Source organism: Pogoniulus pusillus, chromosome 24 (assembly GCF_015220805.1).
Source record: "Pogoniulus pusillus isolate bPogPus1 chromosome 24, bPogPus1.pri, whole genome shotgun sequence".
Lineage (NCBI taxonomy): Eukaryota > Metazoa > Chordata > Aves > Piciformes > Lybiidae > Pogoniulus > Pogoniulus pusillus.
The window spans coordinates 12,187,368-12,199,646 of record NC_087287.1 but is presented as its reverse complement, the minus strand read 5'-3'; the positions used below and the strand labels follow the sequence as shown (position 1 = coordinate 12,199,646).

General features: G+C 38.4%; 1 protein-coding gene across 12 annotated transcripts in view; it reads right to left on the bottom strand.

Annotated features, from left to right (window-relative positions):
* The window catches only part of SOX6 (SRY-box transcription factor 6), a 397,240-nt gene that overhangs the window by 95,670 nt on the left and 289,291 nt on the right, over window positions 1-12,279 (bottom strand). For 10 of the 12 annotated variants that reach the window (XM_064163636.1, XM_064163637.1, XM_064163638.1 and 7 more), the window contains one exon: window positions 4,876-4,999. In XM_064163636.1, the coding sequence (XP_064019706.1) occupies window positions 4,876-4,999 (124 nt within the window). The remainder of the gene's footprint in view (window positions 1-4,875; window positions 5,000-12,279) is intronic. The other 2 variants (XM_064163630.1, XM_064163635.1) reach the window with 1 other exon arrangement.

Below are 12,279 nucleotides of genomic sequence, written 5' to 3'. Positions count from 1 at the left end.
CTGCCATGCAAAGATATATGGCCAATTCAGTACACAGATCATTTGATGTACACTTTCTGTTCTCACCTGCCAAGAGGAACAGTAGCTTTCTGAAAACAGAGTACTGTAAAATTTAAACCACCTTACAGCTTCAGGAAGAACTTACCAAAGGCCTATTCCAAATAGCAACTGCAGTGCTGAACACCAATGAAGTCCAGAAGATCAAAGATCATGTTAGTTAAGTGGATTAGCTACAGTAATCAGGCAGTTTAATCAGTTTGATGACAAATATCTCACAGTATTGGAGTGCTCTGAGGTCCAGCCAGGTGACAGTAAGTCTGATAGTTTTGTTTGTGCTGTACCTAATTTTGCATTCATTGATTTCAGAGGAGTAACTGACAGTTTGCCCCAATGCAAGTAGGAACAGAACCAGGCCAAAACGTTAGCTCCGTTTCTCACTATTTTTGCCACTGGCCCTAAAAAAACAGTCTCCATTTTCACATTTGATTGTATTTCTAGTATAGCAAAAGTAAATTACTTCTTTATGTGTAAAGCAGAATGACCTAGGTAGGCAGGCAGACAAGAGTTGATTCTTAACCATTCTAACCACGGTCTTTATATACTTTATGTATGAAACATGAAGAAATGCTTCAGAAAGACACTGCAACAACACTCTATGAACCCTTTTAAATACAGGTTTACAACCTCAGTATCTCTTTTCAGTAATCTTTTTTTAGAGATGCTTTCTACATGTGGTAAAGAACTGCTATAACACAAAACACTTGCAGAAAACTGTCAAGCAGATGTGATTATTCATTTCCAAGTCATATGGTCTGCTGTTGAGCAGCCAATGTGGAGATCTGCTCTCCCATTATTTGCCTAAACAGTTACACTACCTGAGCTCCACTCCCAGTTGTCTCACTTCTGCTGAGCATTACTTTGTATCTTTACTCCATCAGCATCCTCCTAGTCCATTGTCTTTTAGCCACAAAACTTGAAGGGAGTAATACTTTGACAACTGCAAGACAGAGAAGTGAACTGTCTTCTCTTTACCCAGGGCACTAATGGGGACACACTAATCACATTCAAGCCCACTAACTTCCTGGATGCGTGTGGTCGGTTAAGTGAAGGGAAATTTGCGCTGGGAGAGGAGGTATAATGGTACTTATGATACCCACCAGTTCCAAGTAGTAAGTACAGCGGTCACAGTCAGAAAGCCAGTGCAGTTGCTTTGCTGTACTTGGAATGCAAAATAATTATATTAACTGCATAGCATCTCTGGGCAAGTATTAGCTTCCTAACAGCTGCCACTCTCAGCTTCCCACTGGAATAAGTGGCAACCCCCACAACCAGGTACTCTACAAGGCTCGTCAAATGCCTGCAGGTCAATAGTCACAGCAGTCATTTGAGATGCACAGCACCCTAAAGTTTTAATTAATCCAGTATACACTATAAATACTGAAATATGTATAAAAAATTAATTAGGTGGTCTATGCAGCTCTGATTTCTCAATTAGTACTTACCATGCCGGAAAATTATATTACATGACTTTGAGATACATAAGGAAGCAAGGGACTAGGGGGACTTTTTTTCCTAATGTAATTATTACTTGTCATCAACACTTGCTAACTTTGGCCTGTTTCACCCTAGAGCTCCAAAATACTGGGGGGGGGGGGGGGGGGGGGGGGGGGAGGCAGACTGTTACAGTCTGTCCTGTCAGGTTCCAATACAAATTGTAGGTGTATATCAGTAATTTATCAGTAATTCCTCATCTTTTCTATTCATAATGACTTTCTGAGTTCAGGAGTAACTATGTTATGCACTGCAAAGGCCTCAGAACCTAATAAATTCTCCTCTGTTCTACAGAACCTTCCATTGAGGGCATGATCTGGTGTCACTTGTTGTACGAATACCATTTTCTTCCTTTAAGGCACAGAGTTTATGTGCAGATTTCCAACAGTATTTGGTATTGCTACCTTGGCATTGAACTCAGCAGCCATGAAATTAGCTCCTACTTAGCCCATGAAGATATATCTGCGTGGACATGTGCATGTAACCATACTCTAGCTCATGCTGAAGGACTTCTCATCTTGGCTGCACTGTCACACTAACATATACATAGTTTATATCCAGCCTGTTTTGTGGGCAAAGCGAATTAAGTGACAGTGCACTCAATATTTGACATCCCCTAAATGTCCAAAGCACTCAGTTCCCACAGCTCCTGCTATTGAAATCCCTCTCAATGTGTTTTCTGAATGTCATGGAAAACTGTCATCATCAAAACTCAAATTAGAGCCAAATGCAATAGAATCTAAGCAGAAAATGAAAGAGAAAATGGTAAGAATCTGAAGGGTTAATTCATCTCCAATCTTTCCCTCAGATGCATGAGTGAGTTTAAACTGATTGTTCTAGAGGTGAAAGTTTCATTTCCCACAAAAGTAGAAGAGCACAGGTAGAAGCAGTCAAGTTCATAAATATTCCTCAGAAACGACTTTGAAGAACCCTCTCTCTGAAAGAGTGTAGCTTAATCTCCAGTTTCATTAATTCCTTAACTACTGTGCCGAGAATGCCAAAAATAGGAATTAATCAACACCAAGTGTAGTTACAGTGCTTTTTAAATCATGTCTCTCCAAGAGAAACTACTAAACTGGCTGGCCATCTCTGCCACACACACTGTAGAATTTACTAAATATACTCAAAATATTCTCATCTCTTGCAAGCCACTGAGTATAATCAGATCATTGTGAGTTCTGGTCCTGACTAGTATCTGCTGGCTGTAAACCCATATATGTTGAGATATACTAGCAAACCGCTTAGCTGTGCTCTGAGATATATAGCCCTTGACTTCTGCCTGCACTTCTTTCTTTCAACTTTTGTTATCTCTCTACATTCCACTAATTGAAAACAACACTCTGAAGCTGTATGACCTTCTGCAATGAGGCAAATAGGATCATAGGTAAAGCAGTGTAAGCTCAAAAAAGTGTTAGGATAGTACCTATCCTGCAAAGAACGCTTTAGAATAAGTGCATAAATCTGTTCTTCTGCAGGATATCATGCTGCTGCTGTTCTTCTTGAGTCATTACTGTACCAAGGAGCCTACAGAATCAAAATCAGCATGACATGATCTGACATATCACCTTTCAGGGAGAAGCACAGGCCAAAACTTAATTGTTAATAGCATTCAGAATGCATCTCAGATTAAAAGGAGAAAAGGAAGCAAAACAGTGCACATGCTTTCTCGTGTTGATGAGAAGAAAGGTAGTAGCCAGGGTGTCATAGACAGTTTTGACAACTGGCAACTCTTACATCTTTGGAGATAAAATATTCTACTCTTTGGTCCTCAACTGTTGTGAGGTGGTGATGTATGTGAATAACCATCATCCTGTGCCATCTCAAGCCAGCTGCCTTTCAGAGCTCTAGTAACTGGTTCCTGCATTCAGTGCACCAGTTTGTCAATTTGAAAAGAACTTTGGGAATTCTAAACGTGCAAAATAAGATAGTAACTGGGCTAAGATTCTGTGTTGAAAGAGGAAGGTCTCTAGACTAAAGAGACAGAAGGGAGTGGGACAAACAGAAATACTTGCTCAAACCCTGCTTGGCCTCACTTCATCTAATATTAAGTAAACGTAAAAGATTTTAGGTTCAACCTGGCTTGTCATTAGTATGCTATTTACATCATCTATTATGAGGCTTTACTTTGGATTTCACCCTGTTACTACTGCAGTCAACAGCAAAAACACCACTGACATCAGTAGGAGCAGGATCAATGCTTTACTTTGTACATTTCATATTTAATATCAAAAAAAGAAGCTGTTACTTCTGTTTTGTAATTATTAGTTATCAGGTTAATATCCTAAAGGCAGCTTGACAAGGAATACTATTAATGAGCAAAATAAGGTTGCTGCTTCTGGACTGAGGTCACTTACAAAGAATGTACAAATGAAAATAAGGTTGACTTTTATTTACTTGACTATCTTCCTACATTGAATTCCTTTGGCAATGTGTCTTTAAACATTTAAAGCCCTGTTTACAAGGAGTCTCTGAAAGTAGCTTCAAACCATTATATCCCTAATTGAATTCCCCAGGAGTCCTGTAAACTCAGAGGAAAAAGAGAAAGAAATCATAACATTTGCTAAATCATCTCAAAACATATTTCACTGCAAGGTTATGTGACCTGTACAAGTCCAAATGATGACTTGGACTGAACTACCAAAACCTTTTATTATTCATATTGAAATCAAACAAAAAGTTCCCCATTTGAAGCCTGCTAGTTAAATTGTATTCTTCTGACTTTTATCACTAATTAAGAGTAAGAATTTAATCACAACAGAAGTAGTTAAAGGCACATAGCTTTTTTACAATGACACAGGGCAGATCACTAGGACAAATTACTAGGCAAGTGGGCTAATGTTTTTAGAGTTAATGATTTTCCAGGAAATAAAACTTAAAGAAAAACTATAATGATGCTCTATACCTAATATTCCACCCACTTCCTTCAAACCAGGTTCTTTTCAAGTGGAGTTGCAAAACTCCATGTTGTTTCCAACCAGCTATGCCTGCTGTGTAACATCATCTATATAAAATCACAGAATTAACCAGGTTGGAAAAGACCTCTAAGATCATCAAGTCCAACCTATCACCTAACCCTTGTAATTAACTAAACCATAGCATTGAGTGCCTCATCCACCCTCTTCTTAAACACCTCCAGGGATGGTGAATCTACCACCCCCCCAGGCAGCCCATTCCAACAGGCCATCACTCTTTCTGTGAAGAACTTCTTCCTAACATCCAGCCCAAACCTGCCCTGGCACAGTTTGAGATTGTGTTGAGACATCATACACGAAGCTACAGTTAATATCTTAAAATGTTAATAGCTTCCCATCCCTATCAGCTTACCTGGCTTGTAAGTTATTCCTGGGGGGAAGAGGAATCCCTGCTGGGCTGCAGCAGCCGCTGCTAGTGTCCGCTGGTCGTGTGGAAAAATTGGGATCATGAGCGGAGGCATGTGACCCTGAACCTGCTAAACAGAAGAGAGCCTCTGATCAGAAATAGCACAAATTTGTCTTGACAGGTATTTCTCCAGTACTGATAGTGTTTTTGTGTTCACGCAGTCCCAAAGAACCTTCGCCTTAATGTAATCCCTGCCAAATTCACATTATCACATCAAAGCCCTCACTGACATTGTTTTCCCTCAGTGTCAAAGGTGTAACCGTTTCAGGGAATGGCACACGTTCTCCTACGTCTTCCTGGTTCTCTATTATTTTTGTTAATTAATATTCCCCGTCCCAGCACAAGATAAGAAGGTACAAAACCTTTCTAACATACTATAAGTTCTTTCAAAAGAAGAGTGTTACATATTTCCATTAATTTTTCACAAGTTTTCTCATCTTTGGTCACAGACAGCTGAATGACAAGCATTTTAGAAGTAACCTAACACTGCACTTGCTACTTTGATCTTCAGATTTTAGTATCCTTAGGGTAATTTTAATGCTGAGCTCTCAGAACATTGTATTGTATTGTTTGTATATGCCAACAACTCAGGTATGCTACTTCAAAATGTCACCACAGTATTAAACCCTCTTCTAGTCAACACCTCAGCTCTTTAAGATTTAAGGCTCCAACATCTAGGCTCCTAATTAAACTAACATCCTTTGCCATACACACCTCGCTCTAGCATATAAATTGCTTGTCTGTCTAAGCAATTTTATGGCTTTATGCACTGTTTTGTGGCTTGGTAATTACAGATCTGTATTCAGAGATCACTTCAGAATAACATCTACTATATCAAATTTAATTTGACCTTAATAAATGTATCCAAAAGTACAAATATGCAAACGTACAAAATTCTTCACCTTAGCCTAGCATTTGTATTCAACATGTAGAAAGTGGGAGATGTGATAGAATCGTGTCTGTTAAATCCACATTATTTTCCTAGGTCTTCATTCACACTACATACATTTCAGAAATGGTGCCTAGGACCACAAATGGTTTTTATCCATCATTCCTTAACCTCAGAAGTATCCAAGTGTTTGACTATAATTTTTCTGATTAGCAGTTAGGCAAACATATAATGGTTTAGATATCAAAGCTAGTAAATGTAGGAAGAATTTGGGATTTGAGGTAGAAAAAGAAAACCGGTTCCCCTCCTTCTACCATAAATCGGTGGCATTAAATACTATTAAAAAGTTAAAGTACACTTCAAGCAATTTTTTTTTCCACTTAATTCCTGAAAAACTTTTTTTGGTCCAATCCCATATGTTGACCTATGACACTGTTCAAATAGTGCCAAATTTTCTTGTCATATCCCCATTACTTCCACAGCCATTGATGCAGTGCAGAAACACTACTGTGTGTGTCTATGAGGGTTAATTTACCAACAGCTCTTCTCTTGGGAAAGGCCTAAGATGTAGGTTAATAAAGGTCAAGCAAAAAATAAACACTTTACAGGATTTTTTTTTTAATCCATTTCTCAGGAAAATCAACTTATAATAAAAAGGTCTTTGTGCAATTACTGCTATGGCACTGGGGCGTGAAAGAAACTAGCTCTGGGCAGCTATTTCTCTCATTTTAGCTGAGGTAAGCCTGGCTGTGCGTTTTTGGATATGAGTTAAACTTGGTTAGATTGGAGTTGATCCCCATGTGCCCAGCAATGACAAACTGGTGATGCTTTTGCTCTTTGGTGTTCCTTAGCACTGGCTTTAAAGAGTACAGCAAACAAAATATCACAGGCTTTGTCCTATAGAAAAAAACATAGGACACATTGGAAGGAATTCAACACAACACAACTTAGAATAATTTTCAGTAGTTCCCAGCTACGACCTAATCAAATGAACCCAAGGATTAAGCTATCTCCCCATCAATCTCCACAGAGAAAGTGATTCCATGGGGTTGGAAAGGCACAAGACACCAAAATAATCTCACGAGACACAGAAGAGATCAGATTACCATGGTTGAAGTCATTGTACACATATACCCATGGCAATACTTCACACTGCAGGGTCATACTAATCTTTTTAAATGTGCAATAAATCCTACAATGACTATTTCTCAATGTAGAGTTAGATCTACTCCACTGTATCAAAAAAGATGTAATTTTTTTAAAGAAACTCATAAGCATTTCTGTACATGTGGAGAACTATCACTGCATGTTTTGGCCATCTGCTATTCTTCCCTGCTATACTAGGATGAATGCTGAAACAGGTCCTCAGCCTATATAGATCAATGTAACTTTGGCTAAAGGTGGCTTCCATTTAGAACATAACATTGAGTTTACATTTAAGACAGTTATCCAGACTGAAGAAAGTCCATACTGAATGGCAGTTATTCCCTACCATGGCTCTTCCCTCTGGTACACGTTAAATAATTTTTGGAGGGAAATATTAGTTTCACCCTGAATTAATGTGTATATGGAGCTATCAATTTTCAGCACAGGTCAGCAGAAAAACATGAATAAGCATCAAAAAGGAAGAGAATGCACAAATATCACTCAGCATTGAATTATTAAATATGTAAAATTAATGCCAAGAAAATAGTAGACACCTTCTGTTTTTATTATTATTATTATTATTTTACTTAACAGTGAGAAACTGGGAGAAGGAGTTGATTGGTGTACTTCACAAAATCGGCTATATGCCCAGAAATTTTAACTGCTGAGACATTCCTCAGGTCTTTGTGAAAATCAAGACTGTAGCAGATGCCCAAGAAACATTGACTCTGTCTCTTCCCATTCGTAAAAATAGCGCATTGTTGGATTGGCACTTTCCCCTTTTGTCTCCTCTGTGTTAAGTTGTTGATGATGCCATTTTTTGCCATCTGCCCCAGAGCTTCATTAAAGATACATGAATGGACTAACTGGGCTGCTGTCTTGTGAGGAACAGGTGCTATTGTTTGTCCCCAAAGACTCGCACTAAAGATCTCACTCAGAATACTTGAGAAAGAGCATCTGCAGCAGTCAGTCAGAGAGTAACTTGGCAGAACCCAGGCTATGGGCTAATATGCAAACAGTGACACTCAGGGGGACTCATTTTCTCTTTCAAGAAGATTTTTTTTTTCCTGATGGTAGTAAATGTTTGGTTTTGAACAATCCTGCTAGCCTATATCTTTAATTGAACAAATCCTGGAGGGAACCTGACTATATTATTTTCCAAATTCAGTTCTGCAACCTCGAGTAAAAATGTCACTCATATAAAGCTACTTCATAAAATTAAGTTTGCTCCAACACAACGAGCTCATGTTTAACTGTGTTAAACACAAGAAGCCACCACCATTAATGAACTCTTAAAAGGCAGTGTACCATTCCTTTAATATCCCATCACAACTCTGACAGCTTTTGGGAACTGATTACAGCACTTCCTCACCTGAGATCTAACTCAGGAAGCAACTTTAGAGCAAATCAGCCCTGATTAGTTCAAGAAGCAACTTCCAATTTGATACTCCCTGAAATAATAAAAGCTGGTGCCCTGTTTGATAAGCCAGGCAAATCTGCAGTACTTTGTCCTACAGTCATGTGAACTCTAATCTTCCTCGTTAAAAAGGCATTGATGGTTAGTGTTGTACATGGAAAATGGAATCCAAAGTGATATGTCATACAAAAATAATGCCTGGAATGAAAAGGATCTGGGTCTTTTGGGTGAGGAACACAGCACAGAGGGAAGTAAGAGGAAGGGTTCTGTCTTTAAAATCCAAAGCAGCCTCTATAATAACTAATACTTCAACTAGAGAAGCAAAGGCATTCAGAGAAAAGGATGGCAGCAGTACAAGCAAACAGGCAGCTCAGACATTTCTGCTTAGCTGCAAGGATCACAGGTTTCAGGCACAGAAGTAAATCCCACCCTGTAATGGCAACTGAATTCCTCACAAACTTTTCAGGATCAAATGCAGCAAGTTGCACAATATAATATTCCATCCCTTCTTTAAAGCTTTTTTTGTGCTACAACCAGTACCAGTATTAAACTGTGCGATAGGTTAAATATGCTCTGTCTAGAATAATCTAACATCACTATTTATTAATTACTTCTTCCATCAGTAAAACCTCTGGATTCTGTTCTCAACTTGTAGAGATGTCGAGTTTTCTATAGCACCTAACAGACTGCTCCAACACGTTAGCTGAGAAAGCAATCTCTGACCTTATTAATTCATTCACAGGCAAGTTTAAACTTTTCACAGTTTGAACTTCAATTTCTACTTAAGATTTTTTAACTGTGCTGGAAAAAAAAATTGAATTGTTTTGTTCTTTTATTTGTGCTGAAGCAAAGGGACAGTGATGCTGGTTTAACTGACCACTTCAGTTACAAAGGTGGTGGCAAGGTTGTTTGTTCTGAGCTCAGCAATGTAACTGATGAACTCTCAAGACTTTGAAATGACATGCCATCAATGTAGGCATTATCTAATGTAAAGATAACATGTGAGAGTGAACCCAACATTCACAGAATCATAGAATCAACCAGGTTGGAAGAGACCTCCAAGATCATCCAGTCCAACCTATCACCCAGCCCTATCCAGTCAACTAGACCATGGCACTAAGTGCCTCATCCAGGCTTTTCTTGAAGACCCCCAGGGATGGTGCCTCCACCACCTCCCTGGGCAGCCCATTCCAATGGGATATCACTCTCTCTGTGAAGAACTTCTTCCTAACATCCAGCCTATACCTACCCTGGCACAACTTGAGACTGTGTCCCCTTGTTCTGTTGCTGGTTACCTGGGAGAAGAGGCCACCCCCCACCTGGCTACAATGCCCCTTCAGGTAGTTGTAGAAATCTCCTCTACACAAATAATCCCAGGGAGGGAACTGTGACTCTGCATGAGGGACTGGCAGTTTAAGGAAGGTGAACTCCACCAGACCAGAATGATCATGCAGGCATTGCACCGTAGCTCAGACACCAGATATTACATTGACATAGAGCCCACATTTCCAAACAGTCAGAGACTACTTTCAGCTCCTGTTAGCAGCATAGAATCACTGGAGCTACACCTATAGAGGAAGGTATATTATATCCTCATTTATCTGCCATCTAATTATCTATGGTTTAATTGAAAAATATTTCCTCTCAGTGAAAGTACATGAGCCACAAAGAAAATGTCTGCCAAGGACATCCCAGGAGAAGTGTTGGCAAATAAACTGTAGAAAAGATACCACAGACTAGCAAAGTGAGAACACTTCATAAGGGAAATACTATGAAAAATATGTAGCCCACCATTGAATTTGCAAATGGATTGTAAGTGCTATTTTCTTTCTCTCCCTCTATCATTTTTTTTTCATTTCTCCAATGCTTCTGAGTAATTTGGACATTTAAGTTTACTGCAGTAGCCATAACATTAATGTAAAAATTACAGCCAGGATCATAGAGCAAAACACAGCATTCTTTTTGTTGAATTATTTTATTATTATTATTATTTCTTCCTCACTACTTCAAAATTTTACGTAAACTAAATTTAAATTCCATCTATTCGGAATAAAGAAGAAAGGAACAGAAAAATACTACCAGTCAGTTCTGAAAACAGAAACACTAGCTCTCATTTAATTTCTATTAGCTTTTCATTGTATTGCCCTGGTTTTGGCTAGCTCCTTGACTACCTGGAAATATAGAATTCAACTAAAGATGAGCTCATGAAGAGTATGATAAATGGTAATTAAATCTATTTAAATTGTCTGTAATTTAAGAAATGCTCACTAGGAGGGATAGGGAACATCTCTGCTACAGAGAAATAAATAAAACATGTTATGGAAAAGTGAATTTATAGTTCATTTGGAATTAGAGATCTACCACCTTTTCAATCCATACAAATGCATAATCTTGTCAATTAAATATTATTGTTAAGGTCTAGTAGTATGTTAAAATCACTTTAAAGTGCAACTAAGGAAAATTCATGTGTGTTTATTACTCCTTAAGGGTCTATTAGTGGGTATTTTATTCAGATTTGTGTTGTAAAATCTGCATAAACTCAGCATATTGTTATCCCCATGTGTGCATTTGTTTGGTTAAAGCATAACAGCAAATCTCTATTTCTGCAACTTCTGGAAAAGTCAAGAGAACTAAAACAGTCCTAATTTTAATCAGATACAGTTATCTCTACAGAAGTGAAGAGTTGACTATTATGCAAATTGTCACAGTTAGTGGTCACCAAGCCATCACAGAAGACTGAGCAAGTCAATTATTTCAGATATTTCCAAAGACTAGTGAAGATGTATGTTCCTCATTTGCACCTTGTCTTTTTCATGCCAAAATAAGAAAAATATCGCAGCTTAATGATACTTGTTGATATTTTATATACAGAAGGTCCATTACTCCATCTCAAATCTAAATATAATTTATGTCAGAAATTCCTTATTAGCTTATGTTTTTACGGTGATATCAAAATGTGCAAGACTTTTGGAGTGCACAGAGAATTTCCTGCTGGTGGAAAATTTTAGAGCAAGAGATGCTTTAATACTTGCATTTCATATTGATGTTTTCATGCAGTTTGCTCCCCACATCCTTTCCAGACAGAGCTTGTTTTTTAAATTGTAGCCATCACTAAATATTAACATGAAACTACTTCCCTCAATAGAAGGGCTAGCAATGTACAGTATAAAAATGCCACAACACCGATGATTGCTAAAGGAAGGATTGTCCTTCATTTTGAAGAACAGCTCCAGCAGAAGTGAGAGTGAAAACAACATCTTTCAGGGTCTCAAATCAAAACTCGTTCTGTCTTATAGGGGTAAAAAAACAACAAAATATCAGGTTAGAGTTCTTTGTTGTATTACACAAATACAGAATACAGTTGAAATCCCAGGGGCACTGATGCTAGCAAGAGTTCTGCCACTTCACTACAGGAAGAATTTCTTCCTGATCAGCACATCGTATTTAAAGCTTCCTATATTTTCACTGACATTCCAAGGCTTGCAACTGTATAGAATTGTAACTATGTAAGTGCTTTGAGTTTTTGAATACTTGACAACTATTAAGGAAAGCTCAAAGACCGATTCAGCAAACATTACATCTACAGTTTACAAAGATGCCTTTTTCAGTTGCATAAGTGACAACACCTAGTGCATAGGAGCTACATTCATTGTAATCTGCTGCTCATAGGCTTTACACCTTGAAGCACAACTGCAGGAAGGACTACCCAAATTGCAGATCTGTGGCTATTGAGGGGTATGATGTGCTGAAAAATCTGCATGAGGCAGCTTTTGAGCAGGTTCATGCCAGCACTGTACAGTTCAGCCCTTCAACATTTGTATGCCAGCACAATACAAGGGTGCAGGTGAATCACAGGGGTGAAAAGGAGATGCCTTTCCCATCCTACACAGTGCCATGG